Source organism: Podarcis melisellensis (assembly GCF_964234715.1).
Source record: "Podarcis melisellensis genome assembly, chromosome: 1".
NCBI classification, from domain to species: domain Eukaryota; kingdom Metazoa; phylum Chordata; class Lepidosauria; order Squamata; family Lacertidae; genus Podarcis; species Podarcis melisellensis.
Window position 1 is genome coordinate 93990118 of NC_138528.1, and position 22894 is coordinate 94013011.

The 22894-nt window shown below is 40.0% G+C and overlaps 1 protein-coding gene across 3 annotated transcripts in view; it reads right to left on the reverse strand.

Annotated features, from left to right (window-relative positions):
• DPP10 (dipeptidyl peptidase like 10) overlaps window positions 1-22894 on the reverse strand; it is a 582520-nt gene that overhangs the window by 180269 nt on the left and 379357 nt on the right. For all 3 annotated transcript variants that reach the window (XM_081921713.1, XM_081921712.1, XM_081921714.1), the window contains 2 exons: window positions 9794-9908; window positions 3321-3416 (listed from right to left, as the gene is read on the reverse strand). In XM_081921713.1, coding sequence (XP_081777839.1) covers window positions 3321-3416; window positions 9794-9908 — 211 coding nt within the window. The remainder of the gene's footprint in view (window positions 1-3320; window positions 3417-9793; window positions 9909-22894) is intronic.

Genomic DNA, 22894 nt, shown 5'->3' on the forward strand with positions numbered 1-22894 from the left:
ATCTTCAAAAGCCTGACAGACATCTAGACCTCTTTTCAGAATCATATTAGAGAACAGTGGCTGATCTGATAGAATTTAATTATAGCATAAAAGACATAGGCCACAATCCAGAGAGCCCATTTACATGCTCTCAAGGGATTGTTCATGCAGAGCCAGGCTTTCTATAGCTCTCTTTTGGTGCATTAGGCATCAGCACCTGTAACCAACTTGTGGGGGGTGAGAAAGGGAAGCTCTTTCAAAAATGTGCTATAAAAATTGTGTAGAAATTAAGAACATACCATTTAGTGTAAGAGGTTCTAGCATGCTACGATAATTGTGACTGAGATACAGTGAAAATACCAGTGTTACAAACTCAGTGAAATGATATTGCAAAGAATGAATGCTGCTTCTGTCTTAAATATAGAATTGTGAAATATAATGCACTCATTAGTATATGAGACTCTCACCAAGAAACACTTTGCTGAATTTATCAGTATGAGAACTTATTTCATGTCAGTGTCATGATCACTTGATGATATGCCACAAGGTAATGACTGAATTGATAATATACTTTATTTTTGAATAAGAATTAAGTGTTATTGCCATAACTATTTGAATGTGCAGAAAAAAGTATGAACATCAAAATCTGAATTTACAAAATATTATCTCTGTTGTATACTAATTATTGCACTTTTCTTGTCAACCCTTCATCCAGTTCTCATAAATAAGTGCTGTAAGACGATTCCCAACATGCCTGACTAAATCAGGGCTTACTCCAGCATATGGTATTTATAGCCTAGAAAGAACTGTTTACGAAACAAGGCTCACATTATTATTTAATCTTACTAACCAGAATAATATTCAAAAGACAAATACAAGGCCCACATACTAGTATGTTAGATTTCTGTTCTAATATCTAATAGATACAATATCATCGCACACATACAACCCTTCTCATTCCTACAGCACTGATGCAGAGAAACCAATATCCTTGTACAATTTTCCAAAGCAGTTCCATCTACTCACTACAGTGTGTGAATTATAGCATGTATGAGTTTGGTTTAGGAGAAATGCTCAAAGGTGTGTGTGGTGTGGGTGTGGTGCATTTGAGTTCTTTACTTTAGAACTGAAGCTCAGATTATTCATATTTAAGCCAGTCCACTTAGACCAGTTTTACTCAGTTTAATACTAATGTTTGCTGTCTCCAAAGGGACTTTCATCCTTATAACAATATTAATTTCAGCCTTATAGTTCTGCTGTGCACACATAAAACAACTTTACAACATTATTGAAATCCTGACGTGTCAATGAATTACAACATACATTGGTGTTTCAGAATGGCTTCTTTATCATACCTTTCTTTTTCTGCCTGAAGAATGTTAGCTTGCATAAGTAATTCTGAACACATGTACCTCAGACTACAGCTTTGGCAATATATTGGCCCCAGCTTTAACCCATGTTCCCATTCCCTGTTGAAAACCATTCTCAGTTCCTGCTTCATTTGAATATTTCCCAAGGAGCTGCGGCTCCTATCTTTCAGTTTTGCAACTATTGGGTACAACCCAATTTCATTTACAGAAATCAATAGTATTAGAAAAACAGGTTTCCAATATTTTGCATAAATCTCAGCCATTGTTATGGATACAACATGTGCAAAATCTGCACATAAATCTACAAAACACGTAGTTCTACTTTTTATTGCTAACATAAAAGCAAAGGCCATTCTGTATCTATTGGTGTAGCGAGCATAGGCATAGTGTTGATACATAATCTAGTATTAGTTCCCAACCCTAATATGTCACAAAGATAAATTCTGAAAATATATTTTTTCAGGGGGAGCATTAACAAACAACAAGAAAACAACTACAAAATCAATTACAAAAATCCTCAAAGTTTAACTACTCAAATCTGTCTACTGCATATTTCAAGGTCTCCATTGTATTAACAGCATTCCCTGTCATCTAAACTATCAACAAAAAATACTGCCTACAAACTTAATGAGCACTACAGGCAGTTATTCATAAGATCCTAAGAAAGACAACATAGTAAAAGTGCCAACCTTTTTGTCTATCAAATGAGAAACAGCCTAGGTAGCTGACCCTGGAGAACAATTTAAGCAGAAACACCTAGAACCACTCAATACTACATCTCCCACAGAATTTGGCAGTTCACTGAGTCAAAATAGATGCAGTAAAAACATGAGAGGAGGAAAAAAGGAGGAAGGTGAGAAACCAGGAAAATATAATAGTGGTCTAGGGATAGAAGAAGCAAGTGGGTAAGACAGGAGGAAGCAATAGTATATACAGTGGCTGGGAAAACCCAGCCAGATGGGTGGGGTATAAATAAATTATTAGTAGTAGTAATAATAGTTGTATATACAGCCTAGTGCATGAATATTGTGAGATAAAGGCTATATAATGCTAACAGTGACCTTATTTGACAAATCTCAAGTCTTTTGGCATCATTAGGACATTGGGTAGAATCTACACACACATAAAAATGCTGTGAAAATGTGTTGTTGTTTTAAAAAAGTTTTGAAAAAAGATAATTGAATTTGCCATAGCTCGCTGTTGCCATCTCGTGTCAATTTGTATATTGCACTTTACAACACACTGGCTATCAAAGTTTACCCACCAGATCCAATTATCAATCACTGCTGTAGGTTGTGATAGATGGATTCAGAGAAGAAAGCAGTGGCATAGGTTAAAGTTATGTGATTTTACAGTTGTGTGTTTTGCTGTACTGATTTTTAACATTATTTCAATACCCAGAGGCAAAAGAAGACACCTTTAATAGTTGTTAAGAAAAGGCAACTTCAACAGATACAGTTATCATGCAAGCATATCAGTTTGTGAGAATTTTTTATTAGACAATTATATGTTTCTTTCAGCCTCCTCTTCTCTGCACTACCTGTGCCTAATCTTCCTTATGCATCAGGACCTTTTCCCAGTTCCAAACTTGTTCCAGAAGATTTATTCACAACCAAACTCGCAGCTTTTCCTCATCTCACATAAGATGGTCTGCAAGCTGTTTAGTTTCTTGAGCCATACCTCAACTTATTGACAACAATCAGTACCAAAATGAAATAAGTTTTTTTTTTCATAATTCTTGTATAGATGAGGTTATGGTGGAATTATTTGGACACTTGGGTACCTGAAGTTTCACAACGTGATAAATCATAGGTTGTCCAGATCTTAAGATCAATCCTCAGTAGGAAGAAAATTCTCATGTGTAGACCTCATCAAATTAAGAGTTTGGTTGGTACAGCAACTGATTTCCCCTCTAATATCCCCATTCCCATATCTTTCTATATAGTACTAAAAAGAGTATGTGCAACATACCATTGATCCATTTGGCTTCTGGATTGTGAACTATAAATTCTTTTCTGAAGAGGTCTTCTAAAGACAATCTGCTTTCTGATGAATTTGACAGTTCATCTAAAGAAAAAGAAAAGAAAATTGAAACAGCAAATCACACTTTTTTATATAGAAAACCCTGATTAGATTACCAAAGGCTTCACACAATCCCAGACCCATAATGAAAGCTGAATCCTTCCCATTCATGAAAAATACAGATTTTTATTTTAGCAACAGTCAAGTAAAGGTAAAGGGACCCCTGACCATTAGGTCCAGTCGTGACCGACTCTGGGGTTGCTGCGTTCATCTCGCTTTATTGGCCAAGGGAGCCGGCGTACAGCTTCTGGGTCATGTGGCCAGCATGACTAAGCCACTTAAGGCGAACCAGAGCAGCGCATGGAAACGCCGTTTACCTTCCCGCCTATTTATCTACTTGCACTTTGACGTGCTTTTGAAATGCTAGGTTGGCAGGTATGTGGGAAAGCCCTCTGGTTGCTGGATGCAGCCAGCTACAGGGTCAAAGCCTGCAGGAAATGAGAGACAGTGTTCCCTCTTCCAGTTCTGCAACCATATCACCTGCTGCAGGTGATGCCGTGGTCCAGGGGACATTATTGCTTGCTTGAGCATCTTTCCTGACATCTTAAAGCCATAGACTACTAGGTAACTTGTAGAAGAGAAATTGCTATTTTTATTTTTATTTTATTCCTTGAAGCTATTTTTTCTCTCCATAAAGGCAGAATATATAGAGATATATGGTATTCAAAACACAGGTCACAGCATTTCACTGTAAGAGCTTAAGACAGACAAGTACAACCTTTTCCACAAGCTCATGCTTGTCTTTCCTGGCACCTACAGGGTGCCCCCCCCCAAATTAGGGCTGAAAGAAACATTCTAGTGTGGTTCCTCTGGTTTGCAAATCAGCCCACAAGCCCTAAAAGGTTGGTGCCCAATGGAGTAAAAGAACGATTAGAAAGTTTGCTAAGTTTCTCTGTGAATATACAGAGGGGATAAAAATAGCTGAAACTGGCAAGTCCCAATTGAGATGATATACCATTTACCTTTACCACTATATTTGGACTTTTAGATGACAAGTTTACAAAGAAAGAATATATAGAGATAGACAACCAAATTATAGTACAATATATATAAAAATGTTGAACTCCTCACTGCATCTGCATTTACACTAATCCTACTTCCTTTGAAGCATACAACTCTTCATTTGAAAGCCTTAATTCCAGTCCAAATATAGCTTATGAATCCCCCAATAAACATGCAGTTTTGCCCCTTACATCCCATCTTCAACAGTATTAATACGCCTTCCACCATGCACTAGCAATCCAATACTGAATGCTGCTGGAAAAGGTAGGAGGCCCCAATTTCCAAAGGATGTCATGAGGCAGTGGCCATGCTGATACCATGCACTATGCGGCCATTTGCCACCACACTGCTCATGTGCCTCCACTGCCTCTTCATTGATGCCCTCCAGTAAGGCTACTGGGTTCCCTCCTCCATTTAGCAGCGGTCAACAGCAGAAGCTTGTAGTCTACTGGGATTTCATAGAATCATGGAATCTTAAGAGTTGTAAGGGACCCAAGAGTCATCTAATCCAATCCCCTGCAATGCAGGAATCTCAGCTAAAGCATCCATGGCAGATGGCCATCCAACCTCTGCTTAAAAACCTCCAAGGAAGGAGAGTTCACCACCTTACATGGGAATCTGTTCCCCTGCCAAACAGTTCTTACCTGCCACCTGATCGTTTTGGTCCCTAGGAAGCATTAATATTCACAATACATGTAATTAATGAGGTGTTTTTCCCCCTCTATGGCAACATTTTCTTATCTCCCTGTTTCTTTGCTATAAAGGTAAAGGTAAAGGTACCCCTGCCCGTACGGGCCAGTCTTGACAGACTCTGGGGTTGTGCGCCCATCTCACTTAAGAGGCCAGGGGCCAGCGCTGTCCGGAGACACTTCCGGGTCACATGGCCAGTGTGACATCGCTGCTCTGGCGAGCCAGAGCCGCACACGGAAACGCCGTTTACCTTCCCGCTGGTAAGCGGTCCCTATTTATCTACTTGCACCCGGAGGTGCTTTCGAACTGCTAGGTTGGCAGGCGCTGGGACCGAGCAGCGGGAGCGCACCCCGCAGCAGGGATTCGAACCGCCGACCTTTCGATCAGCAAGTCCTAGGCGCTGAGGCTTTAACCCACAGCGCCACCTGCGTCCCTGCGTCCCACCTGCGTTCTTTGCTATAATCATCTTCAAATCAGGATTCTGTAAATTTATTTGAAAATCACTAAATGTTAAATAAAACTGGCACTTTTTTGAAACCCTAAAAGAATCTCATGAAACCACTGAGAGTGGGGGAGAACCCTTTAAACCATTAGACAGATGTAGCAGCTTTGTTGAAGATTCTGAAAAGCTGGCTTTGTTGCATGTTTTTGAAAATATGCTTTACCATATAACATTACTGAAAATGGTATTGAGAGCCACCCATTCTCTTGAAAAATAATGTATCTTTTTGTATGTAAGCTAGAAAATTCACATCACATCACTGTCCAATCTTTTATTTTTTGTACTAAATCTATGTTGCTACCTTTGTCTAACATTTCAATAAATGTTGTTCTGGCTTCAGAAATCTCACAAATTCACAATGCACAGTTTATACAATGCAGTAAAAGTATTTCCCCTTCACACTGCAAAAACTTTCTGAATCTTGTAACCAGGGGAACTTTTCTTTTGATACCTTTGTGATCATATGCATGCTTTATATTTCTTGCCTCTTACTGGAGCATATTCCTTTCTCCTTAATGTTTATTCTAACATTTCACAATAGGCTATGCATTTTCCATCTCCATTCAAGATTATATCGAATTATTCATTGACAGTATGACACTTCCCAATTCCTTAACTGGCTGATAGATTTTTAAATTTGAAGATATAGATACTGAGTATAGATTGCAAGCCAGAATAGAATTCTGAGCTGTTTAAAAGCTCCACCAGAATCCAAAATCATGATTGCAGAAAATTAAGCAGGAGATTTAGCTAATGTTGCCCAACAGGAAAGTGTTCATGTACTTCACTATGACTATGATCCAGTCCTTCCTCCACAGTTTATAACCCTTCTGTCACAGCCCATGAAACAATGGGCCCACATGGACTGTGTGTGCACTACAGTTATCCCTAATTTGCTAGACATCATTTCAGGGCCTGGAATATGGTCATGTAATCTGACATAAGCAATCATGAAGACTGAGCATCAAACATACAACTAGAGTACTTGGACTGCCCTCCTGCAATCTGTTTTATTATTCCTTCTTGCCGACTCCCAGACCTTAGCAGGCCTAGTGAACTACTTATATCCAGTAAATGGTGTATTGAGGCCCTCAAACTGGTGCTCCTCAGGATTTGATAAGACACAAGCTATGATAGTTATAGTTTTGATAATTATTTTGCTTTATGCCTAACAGTGCAATTGTTCTGCTGCTGTTTCTTCCATTCTTCATCCCATCACCGAAATTCTTTCAAATCTGTAAATCAGGGTTTGGGCTGTAAAGATGCCATTGATAAAGGTGTCCTCTATCAACAACACATCATAAAAAGTTGTGCTGGAGTGCCTCTGCCTAGCAGGTATTCAAGCTCAGTTTATTTTCCCTCATCTATCCCACCATTGTGTCCAGGCCTTAGTCCAGGTCCTGCACAACCTCTCCTGATTCAGATGTTATGGAGAAATAGAGCTGGATATCATCACTGTACTGATGGCACCTTGTCCCCAAACTCTTATTGATATCTCCAGCAGCTTCATGTAACTATTAAATAACATTAAAATAGTGCCCTGCAGCACCCCAGGCTGTGAAAAAGCACTCTCCCAATGCTAATCTCTGGATTTTGTTCTGTAGGTAGGACTAGAACCACTATAACTGGGATATTTATAAAGAGACTTGGTTGTCCTCTATCAATCAAACAAGTTTCTGACCACACAACCCAAAGCCCATAGTTACTTGGGCAAACCAGACCAATTATCTGCATACCTCAGATGCAGATTCTTGTTTATAACTGGCCATAGCTGTCAAGTGTCCTTTATTTGAAGGGACAGTCCCTTATTCCAGCACCATGTCCCGCTGCTGTCCCTTATTGATTGATGTCCCTTAAATTATGTCCCTTAAATTTCAAAGGAAGCAGCTCTTCTCCCTCCCTCCCTCCCTCCCTCCCGGACAGGGAGGAGGGAGGCTCCAACTGTGTTGCTTGACTGTGTTGCTCACCCAATAAGAAGTCTAAGAACGACTGGGGGGTGGAGCTTGCATGCCTTGTGTGCGGCTAGTTAATGCAATCTGAGGGGGTTTTTGAATGCTGGGTGCCGTTTTGTTGCGCGTGCTGCTGCACACTTTGCAGTACAAAGCCAGGCCGGGGAGCCGTCTTAAGTTGAGGCTGCATAGGCCTTGTGGTGCATGTGATTCAGATTCTATTCAGTTGAACCTCTGGTTACAAAGTTGGTTGGGCAGTGTTCTCGAAGCTACCCAGCATGAGTTTGACCAGACTGCAGGAGGACAGGAAGACTGGAGTGCCTAGAACAGGTGAGGCTGCAGGTCCCTTATTTTGGCTGCTGGTCCCTTATTTTCAAATCTGTAAGTTGACAGCTATGTAACTGGCCCACTTGTATGTGTTCTGTGTACTGCTGCAAAATAACCTATTTTGATTGGTTGGGTCCAGAAAGTTGAGTATGCTTCTTTGCATGAGGAATTGGTGCCTATCACCTTAAAGGAGGTAGAGGCACAACAACTACTGAAAAAGCCAGTCCTGGATCCAATTCATTGTAACAACTATCACTCAGTCACAAATACTTTCTTTCTAGGGACGTGATTGACAAGGTCGAGGTGGAACAAATGCAGACATTTCTGTAGACTGATTATTTGGGTGCCAGTCTAGTTTCAGTTTGGTTTGGGACCAAATTAGCCTTATAGTGAGACTGGCAGGCAGAGTAGAACCCTGCTCCTTCTGCTCTTCTAAAAATTTGTTCAAAAACAAGCTCCCATAACTTTTGCTTGGATATCAGAACTCTAGCTGCTCATTACTACATAACTATATCTGAAGAGTGTGTGTGAGAGAGAGCTGGGGAGACAGCTTCAGAATATTCTCCTTGACTTTACAATAATACTAACGCCAACACTTAGGTTAAGATGAAGTGTGCTTTATATGTTTGTTGGTCACCAGATTCCAGGAAGCAATGTAGAAACAATCAACCTTCACCTGCCAAACACGTCACCACCAAAATCATACTGTGAGGCTGCATTGATTTTCTCCTCATTTTTAAAGAGATGCTTGTATCCAGGATGCAACAGGACTAAGTGTAACCAAACAAGTAGTTTACCATTGTTTGGTCTCTTAGTTGCAGTCATAAAGCTTCACACTGCTGTTTGTTGTTATTGTTGCAGCATTGTGACAAATGAAAAGATCATTATCCTATGTGCATACCTTCTTTCGCCAAGCTTCTTTTTGAGTATTATGCATAGGCTTGAATGTAAAGAAGTCAGTGTTTAAAATATACAAAAAGAAAAAATCATGTAAAGGGACAGCAAATGCCACATTATCTTCCCTGGAGCAGAGGTCGCAGTCTGGCATGGCCACGGCAGGCCACAGGGAAGGGGCACCCTCTGTCCATGTGGCCAATGCACAACAGCCATGGGGACAGTCCACCAAATTTTCAAATTTAAATTGACCAATCATGGGCTGTGCCAGGGGAGGGTTTGGGGTGGCACACCTCACTGGAGACCACCTCTGGGTGTCTCCAGTCAGGTGTGCTGCTCAAGCACAAAGATTGGCTGCTCCTGCTCTATGCAGTGCAGCTGGCTTTTGAACTCCTGTCCTCCCATCCCTTTATTCCATGGTTGCCCTGGTCAGGACGTTCCAAGGACCTTGCTATTCAGGGCCAGTGAGGAATTTGCCTGCAGATAAACTGGGCCTGTCTGGGGTTTTGTCTACTTCATAGCAACTACCAGAACTTTCTGGCAGAGAAGACATTGGAATTGGATCCCTGGGCTAGCTGGAAGGGACAGACATGACTCTACCTCCCCTACACAACCCATGTTTTGGGTGCTCTGTCTAGACCACCAGATGGAGGTGGACAGGCTGCAGACTCCCACACACAGAAACCTAATGGCTTCTCATAGCACTGTCTTGATTTGATATGCACCATAGGGTGGTCCATAATATAAGATCAATCCCAACATAACTACCAACCAGTGGACCAGGTTGACTGATTTGGGATGCAAGCCCAATGCCTAGAGACAAGACCTTCTGACATCTGTAATAAATAAAGTTGATTTCAACCCGAGTGGTTTGTCCTGTCTATTACTAATTGTCTCAACAGCCTTGACTCCTGCAAGCTCAATGTTCTTGGGCCCACAAAACAAATACAATACATCTGGTTCAATAATAGGGTAAGTACATGATAAATAAATCCTACCTGGTGTTAAAAGAATTACAGACATTGTGATGAGTGAACATACGACTAGGATCACCAGCAGTGCAATTGCTATTCCCTTCCAGTTCCTCTGTGGTGGGCTGTTGCTTCCAAGTTCCTGGAGGGAGGGAGGAAAACAGTATTTCATAATTCACACCAAACAGTATGAGATTCAGTTATCAGAGCTCCTTTCTCATGAGTTCGTTTAATTATTTATAGAGGTGTAATTCATTCTAAATAACAAATAAATCTCACCTACCCACCAACCCCAAACATGCACACCAAAACAATAATCAAATAAAGGGTATAAGAGATCTAATGTACTGAAGATAAACTTCAGGACAACATGAACTAGCATTTCACCAGATAATTGGGGAAATAAAATACAGCAATTTACTATAATTCCACCTGAAGTGGTGTAGGTCATAATGGTTTAAATACACATGGCTTTTAATGTGCAGTACTAAATGTCCTATTCAGAACCAAATAAACATTTGTTGCCTGAGGATCTGGTCATTCCATTTTAAATTGAACATCATTTATTTATATCATGATACGTTTTATATGCTGCTCTTGTATTACTCATAAAAATCAACATTATTATGTAGTAGCAATGAAGAAATTCTAGAACTCCAAGGATATAGTTTCCTCTAGGATTTGTGTGTGCCCCAACTCCTACACACACTAGACAATAGAGACCTAAATAAAATCCTGCAATAAAATAAATTCTCTCTGCCTATCTTAAAAAGACAGCAAGAGAAGAATAAGAAAGTCTGTGCTAGATTTTAAATTGTCATATCACTTTAACATGCTATGAAAACAAAGAGCTAACACAAATTTTGTTACATTCTTATAAACCAAACAACCAATTAACCAATTAAAATTATCATCTGTGCTATGATACAGGGCTAGCATTATCAGGAGGCAGACTTACTAAGGACGGGGGAAAGTTGCAAATTCTGTTGGAGCCCTAAAAGTTTGATATGGAGCTTACTAGTGGTTTTCAGACTCATAGGCGCTACAAGGACTGCTTGGTTGAAAGTAGCATGTAAAAGTTTAAAGTTCTTCATATTTCAGGGCAGAGGCGTAGCTAGGTGATCTTGCGCCCCTGGCAGAACGGTCCAGATTGCACCCCCTAGCCATGGACAAATTAGCTTTTCTTTCCATCTCTCCCCCAACCTCCACCCATTCAATTCACCCTCTATTTAAAACCTTTTCTCATGAGGCAATAATCAGTATTTTTATAGACATATTTATGGATGTATTTTTAAGCTGATTTTGCCCCACCCCGCCTGTCTCCCTGGGTGAGGCCCACCTCACCACCCCCTAGCTACAGCCCTGCTTCAGGGGTCCTTACACAATGACAGAGTCTCCTGGGATATACTGCACCACTTCTAACCCTACTAAATAGTAGATAAACTACTGACTAAATGTGGAAATCCAAATTTTGTTATTGGGCCCAAGTGTGTGTGCATGCAATAAAACAACATCAGTGTAACTAAATGCCACTGGTGCCAGCAGCCTGTGGAGACATTCAAATAATGTTAGATATTGTAGCATGTCACACTAAATTTCACTCACACTAGTGGGCATGATGTGGCACAAAAAAGAATAACATTGGATGCTGCTACTCCCCCACCCATTCTACACATGCATGCTTCGGTTCCACTATAATTCATGCATGAAAATGGCAAGAGAGAACAGTATGCTAGTATAATAATCCAAGATTTCATCACTTTACTCCTGTGATTTTCTAGGTTAATGTAGTTGAAAGCAGTTTTTTTCTGCAAGCAATTAATTGTATTGTATATTATTATTATTATTATTATTATTATTATTATTATTATTATTATTGATATACCACCTTTCATCTGAAGATCACAGGGTGGTTTATAACATAAAAGCACAAAATACCACCTGCTGCCCGCCAACACGTTTAAAACGCCATAAATTGTTTAATCAGCTAAAGATCTGATTGAAGTGGAAAGTTTTTACCTGGTGCCTAAATATATGTAATAAAGGTGCCAGGAGAGTCTGCCTGTGGAGAGCATTCCACAAATGGGAAGCTGCTGGATTCTGCCAGCTTGAAAATTAATATACTGCATATTCCAACACTATACAATACTTTCTCTTATATGTCATTAACAAACCATTGCTATAGAAAATATGTAAATTTATGTTTAAATTAGTTATTGGTCATGATTACAAGCAGTATATTAAATGCACCAAAACTGCAATTCTGAACATGTTTATGTATATCCAATTCCTTTATAGAACTTACACAGCATAATAATACATCATTCATATCATTACAAACTATATACTGAAAAATCTGATCACACAATTCACCCATTATGGAAAGTATGGCCATTATTGTCTTTGCTAATTAAGTCCCAATCCTAAAAATGTGGTACACCATTGCTTTTATTCAGGTTCAACATGAATTAATAATGTAGTAGGAGTAATGCTTTCAAAAATATTTATGCTACAATTCTGAATCACCAGAATCAGAAAACAGATACAGAGTTACCACTAATGCTAACATTTCAGTATCCCTGACTGTTGTGCTATCACCATTCCCACATCCTGGCCATTACTCAACCCTTTTTATCGTGCTTAAAGGAGAAGAGCACCTATCCAAAAGCTGGTACTGATTTGTAGATCTTGCATTGATATAGAGCTGCCTTACAGCAATGGCCTTGCAGATTCCCAGACCTATAAATACCACCTTAAAACCTCCCTTGGAGTTCTCTATTCAGTATTGACAAATGCAGACATAAACAGGTGATGAAAAAGATGATTGTAAAGACATCATTAGGATGGATTTAAAGTTTGATTTGGTGTATGGAGTTTAGAAAGGTGGTGAAGGGGGAGCTTGCCTGTTCTACAAAGAAGTGTATGAAAGTTACCAAGCCAGAGAAGTAATGAAAGACATTGAGATTGACAGATCTTGTTGCATGTGTTTAAAAACGCAAAGACACTGCCTTTCACTTTGTAAAATTGAGGCCATTACTGTGAAACTGTAGGGTGTTCAGATGACACCCCCGCAACACATCAAAGCAGTGCCTGAAGAATGGGGTTGCACAGGCTAACCTTCCCCACACTGCCAATGTGACCTGGGACTAGATTGGTAAAGAAAAAGTGTTTTATAAGTGTTGTATATGTGACACCAGATGGCACTTTCCCTACCGGATTTCCCTGTATGAGTTTACAACGTGTTTAACTGAATCGCTTCTTTGATGTGTCTACATCCAGCCCTGCAGTCATGTCCTCTATCAACAGTGAGAAGCATCAATCTCAAGTGTGGGTGGACAGAAGAGCATGCTATTCAACACAAATATCTTTCAATCAGGCCCATTTTATTTCGGTAAATTATATACTATTTGTAACCAATATAGAAGAAAAGAAAAATCTGAAACAAAATAATTTCCCCAACTTTGCAAAGGACTAATTGAAATTCATGTGTGTTTACATCTGCAACTCAGTGAATCTCTTCACTGCTGCAAATTTTGAAGTTCATTAAATGTATTTGTTTTTCTTGTGTGTGTATTCTACTGTTAGTTGTTCAGTTTGGAACTATGAATTCTGTTAATATTGCTTGTTGCTGCATTACTCTCCCAACTGTTAGGGCAAGGAGAACAAATTTTTAAGTACGATTTCATAAAGCAGAGTATTCAACTACTCATTTTTAATGTCTCTGACTATTGGCTACAAAGATGCTTAATTAACCGTATTTTGATGTGATTTTTAAAGAATATATATAAACTGTCTTCTTGTTCTTTTGATTCTTGGCCTAATTTACTTGTATTTATTAAATGATTTCTATATTGTTTTGTGTATGTATGCATTGTGCATAGAATGCATACCAATAAACCCATGGAATCTTATTTTCTTTGTGCACACAAAACATAAAGCTGGAGATAGGCATAGAAAGATGGGCTGTCCTTGCTCTGGCAGCTACTTGCTGATGCAGCGGCTGCCATCACAGTATCAAAACCTATTCTCTAGTTTCTCAAAAAATATGTTGCACAACACAAAATGAACTTTAGTCATGCCCATGGATACGCTGAGCATGACTTTGCTGGATACAACCCAGTATCTCTCCCAAGAAGCATGCCACTAACAGAAACCAATAAGGTTATTTTTTAATCTTCCATTAATCTGAACGGTAAAACACATTAAATAATCTGCAAAGAAAAATATTGAGCTTGAGGTATCCTAAAATTGTTGTAATTGCATAACTCAATGTCAATATAGATGTCAAATGCTTTTAGATGAAAGTATCACTCCAAAGTGGTTCCTCCCTCCTTTAGCCTATTCTCATATGTCAAACAAGCACTCACATTTTTAAAAAATCACACATAAGGAGTTTTGTCAAGACCATTTTACTGTATCAGTGTTACACTCAAATGTTGACAAGTCTGTCTCAAAATTATTGTGTTATTTCGCTGGGTTTTAAAAAAATCATTATATTTCTAATAAAAATGTTTCTTTGCTCATGGCTTCCTTTCTGTAATGTTTACTCCAGGAATAGTAATGTCCAGTCACCAGAAGCTGACTATTAAGACTCAAGAAGGCTAGATTCCACTGAGCAAACTTGAAGAAAAAGTTTCTTTTGTCCATTAGAAGAATATGCTTCTCGGGGCAGATTGGCAGTAAAGTACAAGTGCATTTAAAGGTTAAACACATTGACCCAAAGGAAGAGAATATTTCTTTCCTTTTCTCCTGAGTCCATGATGAAGGAAAACATCTTGTAAAATTGACTTTTTGGAAGAAACTTTTTCAATCGAGGTGGCTGACCTTTTGTGGTCTAAGGGCTACATTCACCCTTAGACAACCTTCTGTAGGCCACATGGCAGAGAAGGATGTGACCACCCCACACTCTTACATGTACCAGATGTGCACAGAACATATATTTGGGAGGAAGTTTTCTTGCCAAACCATTACAAATATCTCACTGATCTGCAGAAACAACTATTGCTTACACTTGGTAACACAATAATATATGAGGTAATTTTAGACACAAGCTTTCTAAAATAACAATAAGTAAATTGATAATTAAATCACTTCTCACAAACTAGCAAACCACAGTGACAGACACATTTTATTAATTTCCTTCATTTTTAAAAGTCATGACCAATTGTATGATAATAACTTACTACAAACAAAAAAGTGATTATTGTTGTCCAGAAATAGGTTTATCATATGCAAGTCAGAATACTTAATGTCAGAATATTTCACTGAACAAAGATCTTATGCCAAAATCCTCAAACCTAGTGGGTTGCCTCAGAGCAAAAAGCAAATGTCCTCAATTCATTTCGAAATCATGCTTTTGTATTAGGCCAGGGGCACCAGCTAGCAGGGGCTGAAGGACCTTGCTCCCTCAAAATTTTCAAGGAGGAGGATAGGTTCTCTCCCTGTGCAAAGGTCAGAGGGGGCAGGGTTTCTGTTGAGGCGGGTGATTAGCTGTGGGAGGAGCTTATCAGAGCTTGCAGGGCAGCGGCGCACGCCTAGTGGCACACGCAGTTTGATCCATCTTTTAGGTTTAGGGGAGCTAGTCTTAAACGTTTGTTGGGGGAGACCTAGGTTTTTTTTGGGGGGGGGAGTTATTTGTCCTGTCTTCACGCTTTTTATGATGGAGGACCACTGTAGTCACCCTCAACGACACGTTCTCAAGATGGAGGGTGAGGGAACAGCTGCAGTCGCCTGCGGTTCCTGCGCAATGTTTGCCATCTTGCCAAAGGTTGCAGACAGCTTTACCTGCAGCAATTGCATGTTGATTGCCCTCTTAGAAGACAAAGTCCAGCAACTGGAGGAACGTGTAGCTACGCTCCAAAGAATTAGAGAGTTGGAACTCTTCTTGGAAGCAACAGAGCACACCGTCTCCACCAAGGGGGAGACAGGGGACTCCCCTGAGAAGGAGGCTAGTTCACCAACACAGGAGCCAAATATATGGAGAAACGTGACTCAAAGAAGTAGGAGGCCCAGGGTTCACTCTGATTGTTTAGAAATACACAATCACTTTGAGGTCCTCTCCCCTAGCATGGAAGACGAAGAGGAGACTCCATTTGAGGATCTTGAGAACAGACAGCTTGGAGGCGACCTTGGAACAGACAGCTCACGGAAGAACCCCGACCAGACCTAAGAGGAGGCGTGTAGTGGTGATAGGGGATTCCCTACTGAGGGGAACAGAAGCAGTGATCTGTGGGCCTGACAAGATGTCTCGGGAAGTGTGCTGTCTCCCCGGGGCTAAGATCCAAGATGTAACTGAATGACTGCAAGGAATCATAAAACCCACTGACAAATTGGTTCCCCCTTCCTCTTGGTTCATGTGGGAACCAATAAAACCCCTTCCTCTTGGTTCATGTGGGAACCAATGACACTGCAAGCAATAGCCTCCAGAAGATCAAAAGAGACTACGAGGCTCTGGGCAGGAAATTGAAGCAATTAAATGCACAAATTGTCATCTCATCTGTCCTCCCAGTTGAACGACGTGGCCCAGGGAGAGATGGAAAAATAGTCGAAGTGAACAGCTGGCTTCACAAATGGTGTAAACAGGAACAGTTTGGATTCTTAGATCACGGACTGCAGTTTCTTGAAGATGGACTTCTGGCAATCAATGGGCTGCACCTCACAACGGTTGGGAGGAATGTTTTTGCCAAAAATCTCAGAAACCTCATCAGGAGGGCTTTAAACTGACTAATGTGGGGGAGGGAGACAGTGCTCCTGAAGGTAGGAGTCTATCAATTGATGAAGATGATAATCCAAATGTCATAGACCAAATGGAGCAAACAGCACGCAGACCTAGTGGTGGGAGGAAAAAATCCTTAAATAAGAGACACGGGGGAATGATTAATGGACTTCAATGTCTGTACACTAATGCGCAAAGCATGGGAAATAAACAAGATGAGCTTGAGCTCTTGGTACAGCAAACTAAATATGACATAATAGACATAACTGAAACCTGGTGGGATAAGTCCCACAATTGGAATGTAATAATGGAGGGATACAGTCTATTTCAGAGAAACAGACCAGACAAGAAAGGAGGAGGAGTGGCGTTATATGTCAGGGATGTGTATACCTGTGAAGAGATCCAAGATTTAGAACCTCAAAGCCAAAGTGAGAGCATTTGGGTCAAAATTAAGGGAGAGAAGAATAACAGTGACCTCATTGTGGGAGTTTACTATAGATCCCCAAGCCAAACAGAGGACATAGATGATGCCTTCCTGGAACAGATGGCCAGGCATGCAAAAGGAAGGGAGATAGTAGTAATGGGGGACTTCAATTACCCGGATATTTGTTGGATGTCAAACTCAGCCAAGAGGATAAGGTCAAACAGATTCCTCACTGGCCTTGCAGACAACTTCATTGTCCAGAAAGTGGGAGAAGCAACAAGAGGAACAGCCATTTTAGATCTGGTCCTAACCAATGTTGATGACCTGGTTAGTGGGGTAGAAGTGGAAGGATCATTAGGCGCGAGTGATCATGCTCTTCTGAAGTTTACTATACAGCGGAAAGGAGCAGCCAAGCATACTAGGACTCAATTTCTTGACTTTAAGAAAGCCGACTTCATAAAACTTAGGGAAGTGCTGGGTGAGATCCCATGGACAGTAATACTAAAAGGAAAGGGAGTTCATGATGGCTGGGAGTTTGTTAAGAGGGAGATAGTAAAAGCACAACTTCAGGCAATACCAATGAGATGGAAACATGGAAGGTGCCTAAAGAAGCCAGGGTGGCTATCTAAAGAACTTTTAACTGAGTTAAGATTAAAAAAGGATGTGTACAAAAAATGGAAAAGGGGGAAACCACCAAAAAGGAATTCAAACAAATAGCCAGCATGTGTAGACACAAAGTCAGAAAAGCTAAAGCACAGAATGAACTCAGGCTTGCTAGAGAGGTTAAAAGCAACAAAAAAAGGCTTTTATGGGTATGTTCATAGCAAAAGGAAGAACAAAGAAACAGTGGGGTCACTCAGAGGAGAAGATGACTGACTGGAGGAGGGCAAATGTTGTCCCTATTTTCAAAAAGGGGAAAAGAGAGGACCCAAATAATTACCACCCAGTCAGTCTGACATCAATACCAGGGAAGATTCTGGAGCAGATCATTAAGCAAACAGTCTGTGAGCACCTAGAAAGGAATGCTGTGATCACCAATAGTAAGCATGGATTTCTGAAAAATAAGTCATGTCACACTAACCTGATCTCGTTTTTTGACAGAATTACAACCCTGGTAGATGAAGGGAACGCAGTGGATGTAGCCTACCTTGATTTCAGCAAGGCATTTGACAAGGTGCCCCATGATATTCTTGTAAAGAAGCTGGTAAAATGCGGTCTTGACTATGCTACCACTCAGTGGATTTGTAACTGACTGACTGACCGAACCCAAAGGGTCTCATCAATGGTTCCTCTTCATCCTGGAGAAGAGTGACTAGTGGGGTGCCACAGGGTTCTGTTTTGGGCCCGGTCTTATTCAACATCTTTATCAACGACTTGGATGATGGACTCAAGGGCATCCTGATCAAATTTGCAGATGACACCAAACTGGGAGGGATGGCTAACACCCCAGAGGACAGGATCACACTTCAAAACGACCTTGACAGATTAGAGAACTGGGCCAAAACAAACAAGATGAATTTTAACAGGGAGAAATGTAAAGTATTGCACTTGGGCAAAAAAAATGAGAGGCACAAATACAAGATGGGTGACACCTGGCTTGAGAGCAGTACATGTGAAAAGTTATCTAGGAGTCTTGGTTGACCACAAAATTGACATGAGCCAACAGTGTGACGCGGCAGCTAAAAAAGCCAATGCAATTCTGGGCTGCATCAATAGGAGTATAGCATCTAGATCAAGGGAAGTAATAGTGCCACTGTATTCTGCTCTGGTCAGACCTCACCTGGAGTACTGTGTCCAGTTCTGGGCACCACAGTTCAAGAAGGACACTGACAAACTGGAACGTGTCCGGAGGAGGGCAACCAAAATGGTCAAAGGCCTGGAAACGATGCCTTGTGAGGAACGGCTAAGGGAGCTGGGCATGTTTAGCCTGGAGAAGAGGATGTTAAGGGGTCATATGATAGCCATGTTCAAATATATAAAAGGATGTCACATAGAGGAGGGAGAAAGGTTGTTTTCTGCTGCTCCAGAGAAGCGGACATGGAGCAATGGATCCAAACTACAAAAAAGAAGATTCCACCTAAACATTAGGAAGAACTTCCTGACAGTAAGAGCTGTTTGACAGTGGAATTTGCTGCCAAGGAGTGTGGTGAAGTCTCCTTCTTTGGAGGTCTTTAAGCAGAGGCTTGACAACCATATGTCAGGAGTGCTCTGATGGTGTTTCCTGCTTGGCAGGGGGTTGGACTCGATGGCCCTTGTGGTCTCTTCCAACTCTATGATTCTATGATTCCTTCAATATCCCATGGCAATGTGCAAACACTTTGCATGTATGCCACACAACATGCTCACATCACTTGCACACACCATGTGACATGCCCGTGTCATGCACACAAGCTGCAAGGCACGTATGCAACACACGTGTGCGCGTGTAATGTGAGCATGTTATGCGGTGCCAGCCCCCTGAAACACAGGGAGCAAGCAGCCGTGCCTGTATTAGGCAATGTAGCAGTTTTCATGGAAAATAAGAAAGAGGTGTTTGCTACTTCTTATCTCTTTTGTATCAAAATTAATGTACATATTTTAATCTCCTTCCAGTTCTGAAACAGAGGCACTTAGTCAAGCTGTACAGTTTGGGGAGTGTGAATAATGGTAACCTAATTCAATTAAGAGCATATTTCAGGTTCTATGTCTGTAGAAAGGTTTTATCCTTTTATTTTATTGTATTGAATGTGCTTTTTGCACAGGATTGCAGCCTTAGAAAGCTAATAATATGCATCTTCCTGGAATTAAGTTGTTATTATTCTTTATATATGCCACATTTATATATGATGGCCAATGTATAACCATATGAGAAGCAGATTAAGGGCTCCCTCAATTTTCTGTTAGAGTAGAGGGATGCATTTCCAGCATAAGAAACATACTTGAGTAGATATACTTCACACCCCACACAATTGGCAGATTAACAATGTGAAGTTGAAATTTTCACACAACTATGTGTGCTTAATGGTTAGTGACTGACTGGATCGTCCCCTGTGTGTGGTTTTGCAAGTGCTTCTGACATGGTCTAGTATAGGTAAATTGAAATAAATCTGAATTGATTTTGTATTAAGTAATGTAATGTATGTCTGAATGATGGTTAAAAATACATTTAGTGAATATATGGGATAATGATTGTTTATTCAATGACTGAAGACAAAGACCATAGCTGAGTGCCAAACTGGTGGAGAGAACCACAGAGAATTTGGAAACATCTGCTGTAGGACAGAAAGCCAAAAATCCAGACAATGGTCAGATTAAAAACAGAGTATTTATTTAAAGGTAGATTTGGGTGATTTGGGAAACATTCTCATAATTCTGATTTGGATCAAACCATTAACAAGGTATTTCAGGTTAGTTCAGGGACTCACAAAGCTTCTAAGACAATCAGTGGTCTCAGCTGACTGAAAAATGTACAACAGTTTTGTTTATTTTGGGGAGTTATGAAACCAAGCTGATTTAGGAACAAGGACCTTGTTACTCCAAGCATTACTAGTGGTGGTGAACCTATCCAATGCCCTTCCCCTTGTACAGTTTAATTTTTTAAATTCCTCCCACAACTGATTGGGGTTGGACTGCCCTAGGAAAATAATACACAAAGATTGAAAACTAGATCAATTAATCAAAATGAAAGATTCCTTCACTCCCCTTCCCATTTGTTTATTGAGCTCTGGGTAACAAGGTCCTTGTAGGAAACTGACATTTTCCCCACCACAGTATTTCCTGCAGATCCTAGGTCTTCTCCACTCCGGACTACCAGCCTTCCTCTTTGCAAGCCAACTGAGAGATGTCTCTCGCTTAGGAAAAAGCTGTATCCCCATAGGTGGCAGACATCCGGCCCCACCAATAATCTGGGACATAGTCTCCTTACATTTCTGCCATCACAAACTTTCTTGGGAAGTTTCCTGTCTCCCCCCAGAACCACCATTGCCCTCTCTGATTGTATCCACGCAATTTGGCAGGCTTCCTTCCAGCAGAAGGGGTAGCTATGCTTGTAAATTTTCTGTCAATTCTAGCTGAAAATGCGTACGTTATAGACTATAAATTCAAATTACAATTTATATGCATTTAAAAGTGCTCTACATTAGCATACCTGGCTGTATTTATTTATATTTGGGACTCTACAGGGGCTATCCTGGCTGTAAGTTTCATCCACTTCTATGAAAAGGAACATTTAAGCCATTCTAAAGGGCGTGAAAAAGATTTTGGGGGCAAACTTCAGATCTAGAAAGGTGTGGCTTTCTGATAGGTGAGTTTTTTGGTTAATTGCTGGATCTAAAGTTTCCCTCTTTATCTACAACTTAAAGGAAGAATAAATTGCACCGGTGCACACCCACTCCCAATTACACAACAAATGGTCACCCAAAATTACTCTCTTTTTAAAAGGATAACACAGAAGTACTTTTTAGGTAGTCTTGAACTGTATGCAAAGTAGACCCATTGAAATTGATGGACTAAACTATTTTAAGTCCATTGATTTAAATGAGTCTACTCTCCGAGAATTACTAATGTTGGATATAACCCATTAGTCTTGCTACTTAAAACAACTCTTTTGTAAATTTACACAAAAATTAACTACGGTACTTCCAAAAAGGTAAAATGCTGTGGTTTCAATTCTAGCTGTTTTATTTATCATAGTTCCATACCGTATTTCATAACAGATAGTCTGAAAGTACTTACAGATACAATATGTAACTTACTGGGGAAGGTGGAAGAAGCCAAGACATTAAACCAAGCAGTTTTAGCTACATCTGTTGTATAATTATTTTTCATATATAAATATCCCTGGTAATAAATTAGCCTTCTATGAAATCAAGGGAATTACACCAATATAAAATGTTTTTAATGTACTTCATTGTTCTAAATATATTAGTAACAGCCAAGTATACTGAATGACTCAGCTAATATTTGTATGAACTCCTGACCTTCATCTTTTTAATTAATCATCTGCTCCCTAAAGCTATTTGCAGGTTACCTAGATTCATGCCAAAGACCATCTCTCTTCATCTGCAGTTCCCATTTCTATTAATACTGCATATGCTTAACATAGCAAGTCTTTCTGAAATTCCTAAAAATAATGAATAGTAAGCCATTTTCACACCAAAATGGTAATTAGTCACAAACTGGCAGTGAATGCATTTAGACTATTTCACAGTCTCTCGCCTCTCTAGGTGCCAGCAAGAATATAATTTTGCGTCCAAATACCACATCTATCACATTTCTTTTTACTTTTATCCCTATATTATTTTCTTTTTTGAGCAATTCATACTACTATAAGCTACCAATTCCTTATTGAATAATTTCTCTGAATAATGCAATAAGCAAGAACTTCAGCGTGTAAACATTTTATCAGCTTTTTTTGGACAACAAGTCTACTCTGCAAATCACCAGACTAGAACTTTGGACAGTTATAAAATCACCTGCTGGGGCAAGAGTTTGGACAGAACATTCAAACTACCAGATACATAAAAACTCAAAAAGTATCTGCACTTACTGAACACAATAATAAAAGGGAGGAATTGTGCATTTGATATTGCAATAATTTGCTTGCTAATTTTGGTGTCATTCGAGGCCCCCATTCCAGCACACCATGTGTGGGGATGGAGGAGTTGGATGAGGCAGAGGTCTGAGTGGAAAAAATCTTCACCAGCCTCTGCCCATGGAGCTTCCTATTATACACACTCTCTCCATCTCCATTGTGCCCATAAGTAATGAATGCCGAGCAGTAAAAAGAACCCCAGCCACCATCAATAAATCGGTCCCTGTAGATAAACTTGCACCCCACCCCCCAAAAAAATCATAGGACAAAGTGCTTTGTTCCATCAATTTTCAGCCCATTCTTTTTGGCAATCAATAAATGTGTTTATTTGAACCCTTAATATTTCATATTCCAATACAGACTATAAAAAGGGAAATTCTATAATAAAAGTAATAGAATAAAATACTGCCATCATGT